The following is a 13307-nucleotide window of genomic DNA, read 5'->3' as shown; positions in this document are numbered from 1 at the left end:
TTGTATTCCCCCCTATAAAACATGTAAAAACATTTAAAAGGTTCATTCAGGGGTATGAACTCACCTGGTGTAAGTAGGTCCGACGAAGGTGCCGTTTGGGCGTTCGGTGTCACGCAAGGACTTGAACACACACAATGACCTATTTAACATATGATAACATATGTTCACATACAATTAGTATATTTAATACTAATTAAACAAATATACACGCTCAAAGGAGCGGAAAACACTTTGGATAAGTGTTTGAGTGTCCCGGGTAGCGTCTAAAGGTGTGTATGGCTTAGGAATGGAGTTTATTATCCGAGAGTAAACTCCCAAAGTTGTGTTTACGGCCCAGGGACATCTCACCATGAGTTTACGGCTGTAAACTCATGGTGAGGGTATCTAGTGTGTTTTAAGGCTTCTACTTGTTCATGGGATTATTCTAAGTACTTTTCCAAAAAGGCATGAGTGGGTTTAAGGCTTCTAAGGGCATCATATTGGAGTTTACGGCCTAGGGACAACTCCTAAGGGAGTTTACGGCCGTAAAATCTCATCCTTAGAGTTTTGTGAAGTTTAAAGCCCCTAATACCTTGCTAGTAATTTATAATGAAGTGTTATGCCATTTTGGGGGATTAAAACCATCATATTGGCACATTTAGAGGTGTTTACGGCCTTGGTACATACCTGGGCCATAAACTCCTTTTTCCCCTTCATTTTGATGTGTTTAATTGATCCAAACCCAAAGGACAAGCCCCTAATTTATGTCTTAAGCCTTGGTATGAATTTAGGGCACCCTTTAACATGTTTTTATGAGTTTACGGCCCTGGAACAATTTCTTGGGAAGCTTTGGCTGTAAACTCCTAAATGGAGGGTGTTTGACATGTTTAAGGTCCCCAAACTATTTTTAGATGATTCTAGGATTTATTCCAAGGCTATTGGTGGAGTTCTATGGATTTTAAGCATGTAAAAATGAGTTTACACCCCATGTTTGAGGGGTTTACGGCCCAAGCACATTCCTTGGCCGTAAACTCCTATTTGCTCCACAAAATTCACGACTAGGGTGTTCTAAGTCCGGATTTGCAAGTCATAAGGTTGTATCTAAGTCCCAATGTTGGTTTGGAGGGGTTAAATTGCTTAAAAACCCACTTATTAAGTGTTTACGGCCCAAGCATGCTCCTTGGCCGTAAACACATGTTCGAAGTCCAATTCTATGCTATAAACACGAATCAATATGTTTAGATTAAGCTAGGGTAAGCGGACTTACAATTTGGAAGCGTTTGGTTGCGGATTTGGGGCGAAAACGGGTCTAGAGAGAGAGTATAGAGAGAGAGTGTAAAAAGTCTCTAATGGACTCCACTCACCTTTATATAGGGTTCCGAGTCTGGGCTCAGTGGAATTTTACCCGATACTGCCGTTAAACGAGGCTTTTGGTCGCACCCGATTTAGTGGTCGTAATAATAAAACTTAACATTTTCCAACTAAATGGAAATGTGTGTTATGTGTTTTTATTTCCTTTTATCACGACTTAACGACCTATTAAATATAAACAAACTGAAATGTTTATTTAATTGACTACTTCTAATTAACGGAACTTTTATAAACTGGAATATTCCGTTAACGGTAACGGGGAAATGTAACGGAACAACTTGGGTTGTCACAAGATCTGACCTCAGGAGTTGTATAGAGTTTTGTGCATGGCATGAACTCGCCGAGTCCGAAGAACAGACTTGGCGAGTAGTATGAAGGTTGTCCGTTAATCACTCAGTGAGTGGACTTGCCAGGTTGGGGAATAACTCGGTGAGTCAGGGAGAGTCAGGGGAGTCTGAGTTCAAGTTGGAACTCGCCGAGTTGTTCTTGCGACTTGGCGAGTTGAGTTGGGGTGGCCCCACGATTCATGCCAGGTGGAACTCGTCGAGTCAGGGGAATTACTCGACGTGCCAAGAGAGGGACTAAGAGAGTCAGTGGACACGTGTAGACTCGCCGAGTCGCCCTAGTGCACTCGACGAGTCGGGTCAAAGTTGGACCGTTGACCTTGTTGACTTTTAGGGTTGAGTACAGTTGTATTTATGAGAGTATTTACTTTATGTGATTAGGCGGAGGCTAGATCACATTTCTACCGAGTCAGATACTTACCGAGACATCGAGGTGAGTCTTCTCACTATACGTTACCTAGAGTGGTATTATGTGTTGATCAGAGGGTCTTATGTGTCACGTATGAGTTTATGTGCTATGTGATATATATATATATATATATATATATATATATATATATATATATATATATATATATATATATATATGTGTGTGTGTGTGTGTGTGTGTGTGTATGATGTTATAGACCGGACCGAAGGGTCCAACGAGCTATGACCGGACCAGAGGGTCCAACGAGCTACGGGACTGGGGGGTCCCGCTGAGTCACATCGACCGGAGGGTCGTATTATAGCCTCGAGTGGCGTATGTGTTGTATGCGGTATTTTGGGGAACTCACTAAGCATTTATGCTTACAGTTGTCGTGTTATGTGTTTCAGGTACTAGTGATGAGCGCGGGAAGGCGCCGGCATGATTCGTACACACACGCATTGGAGTTTATGTTTGAGATTCTGGGGAAATGTTTTGTGATGATAATAATTGATACAATGTGTTTTGACATTATTTTATGAGTGAATGAATGTTTTAAAAATGAAAAATTGTTTTGAAAATTTACGTTGTTACAGATGATAGTCGTTCTCAATATGGTTTCGCTATATTTCATGGTCCCAACTTAATCAGTTGGACATCTCGCAAACAAAAGGTTGTTGCTCGCTCCAATACAGTAGCTGAGTACAGAGCATTGGCTTACACTACAACTGAACTACTCTGGATACAACATCTCCTACGTGATCTTCATGTTAAACTCCAACAATCTCCAATCATTTTCTGCGACAATGTCGGTACAACATTCATGTGTAAAAATCCTGTCATTAGCTCCCGATCTAAACACATTGCTCATGATTTCCACTTTGTTCTAGAACAAGTTGAAAGTCGAGCTCTTCACATCAGTCATGTTTCATCAATTGACCAACTAGCCGATATATTTACTAAACCACTCATCAAATATCGTATTGCTATCTTACGAGACAAGCTTCAAGTTCGTTCCCCACTTGAGCTTGCAGGGGGTAATAACGGCTATATAACTTGACTGTGTCCATCTATACCTAGTCCTTAGCATAGTTACTCACGTATATGTACTCCCTAATTATAAGGAGCTAAGTTAGGTTTCAGTTTACACTTTTCCATGTATAAATTAATGTATGTGTTCAGAATACCAATACATAGATACTTTATGATTCACTCTGTACACTCTCATACCACCCAAGACGCAACCGGCAACCCGCATTTGACGTTCCCTGTCATTGCTGCCAACGCCCTTCCGCTTGCCGACACCTTTTTATAGGTCTTTAGTCTTCACGAATCACGACAGTCGACTGTAAGCCTGTGACTTCACATCCCTGGTAAGTGGTAATGTACCCTTAATTTCCTTCTTTCCTTCTCTGATACAATTGAGACTTGAGAGTTTGATTTATGGATTGTTTGATTTACCATCTTCTTTCACCTTCGGTAACCGGAATCGGTTTCAACCATGTAACTTCAATTTAACCTCCTGTTTTTTTACAAATTTGGCCGTATCTACCACCAATGAAAGGCTCATGTAAACATCAATGAACAACCCAAATATCTCTTATTTCAAAACATTCATGTGTTCTGTAAATATGATCGAGTGCTAAAAAAAAGTTGTTGGGCTTTCTTTAGTTTTGTTCTAACAACAACATAATCATTAGAAAGAATCAACTTTTCAGCATCTGATTTTCTCGAACTGCTTCTACTTTATTGTAAGACACAATAGTTTGATTATTATTATCATTTATCTTATAGTAGTTCATACTTAACAAAACTTCTAAAGAAATGAAGAGTATAATAGAGTAATAGAGAAATAGAAGCATATATGATAATTGATATACCTTTTGGCTTAAAATCATACCAATTGCAATTACACTGTAAATTGACAGCAAATGAAAATGTAAGAAACCAGCTAGCATTTAAATAGCAAATGAATCCAACAAGAATTCAGATAAACTGATAGCAAAACAACTAAAATGCATGGAAATCAAAGCAAAAATTGATATCACTGTGTGTATAGTATACCTTTTCTCTGACATGAAGCTTCAATTCTTGACCAAATTCATAAATTAGAGTTGAAAATACAAAATAAATGGGGTGCAATTGAGCAGCTAAACAAATTTGGTTACAATGAAACATGCATGTAGAATGTAAAGAATGAGGGTTGGGATAAAAAATTGGGAATATTTTTGTGTTGTGTTTTAGAAATTCTTGACCAATTTATATTTGTAATTTTGGATTTGTTGTATTTTGTATTTGTAATGTTGGATTTGTCTTTGTAAAATTGTTTGAAATGTCGTTTTGTAATGTTGGATTCGCAATGTTGGATTTTAAAATTTTTAGTTTCTAAAAGATTAGGTTTTCAACTTTTAAAGTTATTAAAAATAGTCTTTTTAGCCTAAAACAAAACAATTTTTTAGCAAAAAAATCCAATTTTAAGCCTATAAATCGGGAGACAAAGGTCGGGGGCAGCTATTTCCGCTCTCGTTTAGTTCCGTTGACATTCCTAGATGTTTGTTTGGATTTTGTATACCGATGAACATTAATAAACAAATAAATAAAATAAATAATATATGGAGCTAGTTCATCTTATTTGGAAAGAAAAAAATAAAGTTTGTAAATTACTTGTTCGTCTATTAACACTAACTTAATGGAGTCTCATCTTTGTTCCGAAAAGATTTCAAGCACTACATCTTGATGATTCGTATCTTCAAAGTGTCTACTTCCTTTAGTACATTTAGCTCAGTTAACGTAGTATGATTTGTTGAATATATATATATATATATATATATATATATATATATATATATATATATATATATATATATATAATATCAAAAAAACAATTATTGAAAACATGCATTACTTTATACTAGAGTCTCAAAAGAAAATGAACATTAAATATGAATATGAGAATGAAAATGAAAATGATAAATCTCTAAAGTAAGTTTGAGTATTCTAGATGTTATACAATTGAAACCAAAATATGTTTGAATTTCAATGAATTTGAATTAAATTAATCATGATTTGTTGTCTAATTGATTATCTATTTTTATTGTCATTCAATTTATTATCTTTATATCATTATAATTGGATTATTAATTTAAAATTAAATTCCTAATCTATAGGAATGGTTTTAGCAAAACATAAGGTTTCAAATGGACAGGAAACAAAAATACGTGTTCGACAAAATTAGCTGGAAGCGAATAGTGAGTATCGGATAAGTAGTAGCGTTTTGTTAAAAACTACATGAAATAACTTTTAAATTTGAAGTTTTTTGTTTAACGTAAACGTTAGAAACTTGTATTGTCAAACGATGTTCTGTTCAAAACAAAATGTTTTATCAAACAGTGGATGCTTGAAGCTCCTAAACGCTCCGCATGCTCAAAATGAAAATAATTAAAAAAATCACATTCGACAGAGAAATGAGTTTCTAAAGATGCCATTTAGCAAAAACATACTCTGAGAGAATTTTCATTTAATTTTATGATATAGTAACAACAAATGTTGTCATATAAAATATATTACTAACAAAATCTTACTTCATACTTAAATTTGACACCCTTCTAATATTTCATTTAGACAATTTTCAATTATATCTTCACAAGGGATTTACAAGAAGAAATCATCAATAAACTTATTTTTTCATAATCCATATTGAGCTCGTTCCATTCATCTTTAAGAAGTCATCATCAATAAAACTTTAACTACAAATATAAAATATGCATACAACAAATAAGAATTTGATTGCTACTAGCAGTCGACATAAATCAATCAAGAAGGCATCATCATTAAAGTTTAACTACAAATATAAAATATTCATGTAACAAATAAGAATTTAATTCCAACTAGCAATCGACATAAATCAATCAAAAAAATATCATCATTAGACTTTCAATTACACAAAAACAACACATATTAAAAGAAAAAAAAATGATTGCAAATAAAAGCAACACATAGTCGACATCATTGATCATGCTTTATCAATAAAAATATAAAACATAACAATAAACAACGCAAAGCAATACCTCTAGCTCAACAATGGCGGGAACATACTCGAATATCACAGCCCCCATAGCACCGGCCAATGGCCCATAACCCTAGGCTGTCTGAACTCAATCGTTAAGCTCCACCGTATGCTTATAGTTGCTGATCTTCGCATTTCATTCTTTTCAAGAAACCCTAGGTCTGTAATATTTGCTCTTCATACAATGTCATCGCCTTCGCCAACGACGATCGTCGCGGAGTACGCGAAATCGGGTAAATCTTCATGCAAGAAATGCTCCGAAAAGATTGATTCGAAATCCCTGAGATTAGGGTTGAAGAGTCGAGACCCTCGAGGGTATGATAGCCTTAAATGGCATCACTTCAACTGCTTCTTTTCTTTGGATTCCATCCCGGCTTCTTCGGCCGAGACGTTCGAAGGGTTTTCTGAACTGAAGGTAAACCTTAAATCGATTCCATTCCTTCGTTTGGCTTTCTATTACTCCCCCAATTTTTATGATGTATAAAACGAAGAGCATTCCTGTTTATGAGCAATGTCGTTTACACACTATCAGATATAAACTTCCATTATCTGACAAAGTGCAAGCTCATTATGTTTTGTATGGTTTTGAGCTGAATATTCTTGCTTCTACCATTCAGGGCAGTGATCAAGATAAGTTGAAGCAGATGGTGAGTGAAGAGGATCGAACTTCTACCAAGGTATGTGCTCATCTAAGCTGCTTGTAGTTGTACCTACATATAGGATGCCTTCTGCAAAAACTTTATGATTCATGTTTTGACCATGGTTGATGGTGCATGTTTTGACCTAACTCCTATTGTGCTATAACAGAGAGAAGGAGATGTTGATGCTGAGTCAGACAAAAGAGATTTAAAGAAACTAAAGGTAGAGACATGCAATTGAAAAGATACCATGAATATTCAGTGATCTTTTTGTCCAATTTTCATATTATGATATGTTTTTCACTTTTCCATATCTTTAAGGAACTGATTGTATTCATGTAATTGTTCTTTGTATTTATAGACTGATGAAGATGAGGAAAGTGTCAAAGAGAAAAAGAATGCAACAAATGAAAAGGTATACTGTTATGCTACTAAAATGGACTATAGCCAAATTACAAACATACCCTTATGTCTTCTTTCTCTACTTGTATCAAGATTGTTGCAGAGTATGCGAAGTCAGGAAAATCTTCATGCAAGAAATGCACTGAAAAGATCGATTCAAAATCTTTAAGATTGGGATTGAGTATTTGGGACCCACGAGGGTTTGAAAACACCAAATGGTATCACTCAGACTGTTTCTTTCCTCTTGATGTAAACTTGTTGTCAGCAGAATCAATTGAAGGATTTTCAGAACTCAAGGTGGGGCCCATGTTTAATTTTCTAGCTACTAATTTTCTTTTCTTTTGATAACCATTTTTGTTTTTCACTTATGGTCAGCATCAATATTTTGATAACTGTTTTTGCTGAATTTTATTTGGTATTTGTTATGCAGAGTGATGATCAAGAAAAATTGAAGATACTTGTGACAGAAAGGGATCAATCTTCTAAGAATGTACTATTTTTGTCATTTTTTATGAAATAAAAAAAATATTTTTTTTGATATTGGGTGGTTTTGTTTTATGAGTGATTTATTTATTTATTTTATATTTTTGTGACAGTTAAATGAAGATGCTGAACCTGAGCTGCAGGGAAAGGATCAAAAGAGTGGAAAGGTATAAAATTTTTTAAATCAATAATCGAATAATGGTATATTTATATAATTAAGAAATAAACTCAGTATTGTTTACCCAAATTTCTAGCTCTTTTGTTTTCTTTTTAACATATTATTTAAAGCACAACATTTTAATAATATAATTTTGACTTCATGGTTGCATCTATCTGTTTAATAATAGAAATATGGCCAAAGTATGTTACCTTTCTATGCAACTTTAACAAACTGATTGTATTCATGTAATTGTTCTTTGTATTTATAGGCTGATAAAGATGAGGAAAGTGTCAAAGAGAAAAAGAATGCAACAAATGAAAAGGTATACTGTTATGCTTACTAAAATGGACTATAGCCAAATTACAAACATACCCTTACATCTTCTTCCTCCACTTGTATCAAGATTGTTGCAGAGTATGCAAAGTCAGGAAGATCTTCATGCAAAAAATGCTCTGAAAAAATCGATTCAAAATCTTTAAGATTGGGATTGAGTATATGGGACCCACGAGGCTATGAAAACACCAAATGGTATCACTCAGACTGTTTCTTCCCTCTTGATGTAAACTTGTTGTCTGCAGAATCAATCGAAGGGTTTTCACAACTCAAGGTGGGGTCCAGTTTCTTTTTCTTTTTAATTTTTTTTTCACTTATAATCAGAATCACTATTTTGTCAACTGTTTTTGCTGTATTTTTTTATCCAGAGCAATGATCAAGAAAAACTGAAGAAACTTGTGTCAGAAATGGATCAATCTTCTTACAAGGTATTGTTTAGTGCTTACTTTTTTTTTTGTCATTTTTAATGAATTAGAAAACTATATAAAGTTTAAACCAGTCATTTTAATGATTTGAGTTTCCATTTTTAGACATCTGATAAAATTGATGAAGACATTGGATTGAAGATAGACTTTTCACCTAATGATGTCAAGGACAATTACAAGGTAAAAAGATCAATCAACAATTTTTGCTCGATTTTGTGAAAATTTATACTAAAATGTTCAATTTATAGTCAACTTCTATTACTTTTATGCATATGTAAATACTTATGTTTTTTATTTGTTTTAGGGTGCAACATTACAGCCAAAATGGAAGGTGTTCCAGACCCTCATGTATCTAGAACGGGTTAGTTCTTTTTTTTTAGTGTAATTTACATTTTTGGTCCCTGAGTATATCTGATTTTTGCCAATTTGGTCCTTATATGAGGTTTTTGTAACATTTTTGGCCACTATTCCAAGTAAAAAGACTATCTTTGGGACCAAAAATAGTTATTTTTCTTAGGGACCAAAAATATTACAAGAACCTCAAAATAAGGACCAAAATTGCAAAAATCATCTATACTCAGGGACCAAAAATGTACTTATACTCATAATCATTTTGTAGGAAGATGGTCTCCAAGATTCAAGTAAAATTGCTGCCTTTGATTTTGATGGATGTCTTGCAAAAACATCAGTTCAAAGGTACACATGACATAACATGACATGGCATGTTTACAAAAAGACGAAAATGCCCTTCTCATCATGTAATACATATAATTAATTACAGAGTAGGTGCAAGTGCTTGGTCTCTTATGTACGCTTCAATCCCAAACAAGTTACAAAGCTTGTACAATGATGGTTTCAAACTGGTTTGCATTTCCCTTATTTATTTATTATCAATATTCTAAAACAATAACATGTTATTTTTTTTATCATCTTTATCTCTATAACATCTTTTATTATCATTAGGTTATTTTCACAAATGAATCAAATATCGAACGTTGGAAGAACAAGCGACAGGTGGCAGTGGACTCCAAGATCGGAAGACTCAACAGCTTCATCAAACTTGCAAATGTCCCAATTCAGGTAATTCTAAAAGGACAATAATGTCCTTTCACTATCTTCACAGATTTAGCCACTGAACTATTATTATTTATACAGGTTTTCATTGCTTGTGGTGTAAGTAAAGGCCAAGAACATGACCCCTTTCGCAAGCCAAAAACTGGAATGTGGCAAATTATGGAACAACATTTTAATTCTGGAATTCCAATTGATATGGATAAGTATATGCTCCTTCTTTCATAACTTTTGAATACATAAAATTTTGAGCAAGTTACATTTTTGGTCCCTGAGTATAGCTTTCTCTTGCAATTTTGGTACAAAAAGAAAAAGTAGTCGGTTTACTTTGAACCGGGACCAAAAATGTTACAAGCATCCCTAATAAGGACCAAAATCGTAACAGTCAGATAATCTCAGGGACCAAAAATGTAATTCTCTAATATTAATAACTGGTGTGTTGTATTTTCTTGACAGGTCGTTTTATGTTGGTGATGCTGCTGGAAGAAAAGATGATCATAGTGATGCTGACAAGAAATTTGCAGAGGTAATAATTAATCAATATATTATACTTACATTGTCTTCACTGATAATAGCAATGTACTTTAGATGAAAACCATAATAGCAATGTACTTATGTCTAAGGAATTGTAAGTATGTTGCTATTTCTTGTAATTTGAGAAAGGAACATTTTTGTTGTTGCAGGCTATTGGGTTGAAGTTTTACCTTCCAGAAAAATACTTTGATCAATGAAAGATTGGAGGTGTTGTTAGTAGGGTGTAATTACAAGTCTACCCTTTTGTCCCTTTGACACTTGGTCTCTGATATAGAGATCTCTACTTTTAAGTATGCTTGTAATCTATGATACAATTGGGGTGATAGTTTCACTTCTTTTGGCATGATCATTTTGTTTGTGGAAATTTTACTTGTTTTATCACCCCAAATTGTTTCTAAGCACAAGAGAAGTTATACAAACAACAAATAAATAAGAAAACCAAACAAAGTCTCTTATTGTGCACTAAAACATGTTTTCCTCATTTCCATTTCATACATACAATCATAACATATAACTTCCAACATCAATCCTCATTTATAAATAAATGCAAGAACCCTTTTACGAATAAAATACACAAAACGTATCTTTTACTTTTTCTTCTTCCCACCACCAATCTCACCTTCTACAATAGCATGCCTTGTCAACACAATCTCTTTAACAAGATTCTTGTAAAGAAAAGGTCTCACTGCAGCTCTCAAGAATTGACCCGGTGGAATCCTACTCTTCTTAATCTTCTTCATCCGTGGGCCATACCCTAATTGCTTCCATTCCTCCGGGCTTATCTTAGCCCTACCACCCCTCATTCCCATTTCTCCCTCATCATTCTCATTCTCATCTCCTTTTGTCTCCTTTTTCCTCTCTTCCATCACCTTCGATTGCTTCTCATACAATTTCGTTGTCATTTTCACACTTCGCCTCGCCATTACCTCCATCTCTTCATTACTATTCACCGCTTTCTTGAACTCTTCTTCCCAATACTTCTCATCTTCTTCTTCTTCTTCTTCTTCTTCTTCTTCTTCCACACCATCATCATCATCATCATCATCATTAACATCAACATCAACATCATCATCATCATCATTGAGCTCCGCATCAAGCACTATATCATCTTCATCATCGTCTTCGATCCAATCCAAAACTTCCCCTTTTGCGCCACCATCATCATTCTCATCGGGGGCATCACAACCCAACTCCATTTCCTCTAATTTAGCTTTCCATTCCTTTGTATACGGATGAAGTAACTCAATCGGATGATTCCCGAGTAAAAACTCCAAACATTTTGACTTCTTTTCATCGCTAGCTTTCTCAAACGCTTTCACTACATCATCCACAAAAGCTTTTGGATTCACTCTCAAAATCTTACATAACCCACCAAAATAAGTACACATTTCAACCCCACCATCGTCACTTTCCAACTGACACATAAAATCTTGCTCGGTTTCAGGGTCAAGAAGAGGTGCCATTGATTTAAAAAACTCATCTTGAGGTTCAAATCGACATTGGTAAACGGGTCTTTTTACGTATATGATATCGGGTCTCATCCATGCTGCACATTTTGTGATCAAAGCTCTGGTTCTGTTCCCGAGTCTACCCATTAAATTCCATTTATCTAACCTCTGTTTTCCAGCTTCAACCACAACTTCACTAACGAGGGTCCATTGCTCCCATGGCAGCTCTGAAACTCTCCATTTTGGATGCCTGACAAACACCCAAAAGTATCTGAATCCAACGGTTTTATCTAGCGACTCCAATCTCTGACCAAAATCTTGACTCATTTCAAACTGTTCGATCTTTTCCCACTCTTCTTGATCTCTAACTTCGCCAATCAAAGTCACGTTTTCATCGGAAAATCGACCACGGATTGGTTCTCCTAAAACCACCCCACGCCATGAATATGGTCCGAATTCACCATACTTGTACCAATCATATGGGTGCTTAAGATTCGGATCGTCTTTCTCCATAAACTGAACCATTCGATCGTATCCTAACCCAATCATTTGCAGCTCGTCTTCAGAAAAGTTATTAGGGTAATTACCGTGGGGATTCTTCAGCCTATAGAACAGGCTTTCAGCGAGCTTCTTGCTCTTCCGTCGAGCATTTCGTTTTGCTTCTCTACGTAGCTCGGCGGTTCCTTCGATGCGGCCGCCGCCGGGAGCGCCCCCTGCTATTTTCTTGCTACGCCCGGCATATGATCGAACATCTGGTCTGCAAGACGCATTGTTTGGTTGGAAAAATGAACTGATTGATAAGGTTTTTGGGAGTTTGGGGCATGAGTGAAGTGGATTTATGGCTCTGTAAAGAGGGTTTGAGAATTTCGTTAGGGGATATGGATAAGGTGCGAAGGTTGAGAAATAGGGGTTTAGGGTTTTAGACAGGGAAGGGTTTTGTGGCAGCATCTCGCAATCAGTGAAAGAAAATAGATAAACTTCCACTGATATAGAAGACACACCTCTTTTTTTTTTTTTTTTTTTTTTTTTTTCTTTAATGATAATATTTTGTAGTTCAAAATTCAAATTATCTAAAATACTTTTAAACAATATTTTGCTTATATTTTAGTTGTTTTGATGTTTGTTTTAGAGTTGATTATGATTATGTGATATTAAATAATAAAAAAATGTCAAAAAATATTATTTAACTGACTTTTTGTTGTTTCAAGTTGTGAAAAGTAACATATTGTTTGAGTTTTTAACCAACTCCAAATCAAAATATATATTAAATTTGAATTTTTTTTATCGACTATAACAATTATTTATTTCTTAATAGTATTATTACCAATGAGGCATTGTTGTATATAAAAAACACATAAATATTGATATTGATACAACGTATTTCACAAAAATTCAAATTCAATAACAATAAATTAGTTATAAAGTTTTGATTACCTCATAATAACATAGTTATTTCAAGGGAAAATGTCACATAAGCCCTATGAAGCTTTTAGAGTTTACTTTTTTAATTACTTAACTTTTTAAGTGACTTTTTAAGGAAACAAATTTGGTTTTGTTGGGTTCAATACGTTCTTTTTGAGAAAACGAAGGGGTAACCCGGTTACCCCTATGCCAACTCACTTATTTTTCTATTTTAATAAATTAAAA

General features: G+C 34.8%; 2 protein-coding genes across 2 annotated transcripts; one reads left to right on the top strand and one right to left on the bottom strand.

Moving 5' to 3' along the window:
• The first annotated feature begins 6129 nt into the window (after window positions 1–6129).
• On the top strand, window positions 6130–10593 carry LOC111893408 (polynucleotide 3'-phosphatase ZDP). The gene is made up of 18 exons (XM_023889471.3): window positions 6130–6581; window positions 6784–6843; window positions 6974–7027; window positions 7166–7219; window positions 7300–7503; window positions 7637–7696; window positions 7803–7856; window positions 8118–8171; window positions 8253–8456; window positions 8551–8610; window positions 8713–8787; window positions 8912–8968; window positions 9227–9303; window positions 9389–9470; window positions 9571–9687; window positions 9763–9884; window positions 10135–10204; window positions 10362–10593. The coding sequence occupies exons 1-18, from the start codon at window positions 6276–6278 to the stop codon at window positions 10407–10409; spliced, it is 1758 nt and encodes a 585-aa protein (XP_023745239.1). The 5' UTR covers window positions 6130–6275; the 3' UTR covers window positions 10410–10593.
• Window positions 10594–10664: 71 nt separating this feature from the next.
• On the bottom strand, window positions 10665–12631 carry LOC111893407 (uncharacterized). Its single transcript, XM_023889470.3, has one exon. The coding sequence runs from the start codon at window positions 12606–12608 to the stop codon at window positions 10800–10802; it is 1809 nt and encodes a 602-aa protein (XP_023745238.1). The 5' UTR covers window positions 12609–12631; the 3' UTR covers window positions 10665–10799.
• Window positions 12632–13307: the final 676 nt, after the last annotated feature.

This window comes from Lactuca sativa, chromosome 9 (assembly GCF_002870075.4).
Source record: "Lactuca sativa cultivar Salinas chromosome 9, Lsat_Salinas_v11, whole genome shotgun sequence".
In the NCBI taxonomy this organism is placed as follows: domain Eukaryota; kingdom Viridiplantae; phylum Streptophyta; class Magnoliopsida; order Asterales; family Asteraceae; genus Lactuca; species Lactuca sativa.
Note: the sequence above shows the minus strand (reverse complement) of the source record. Positions and strands in the feature narration are given on the sequence as shown.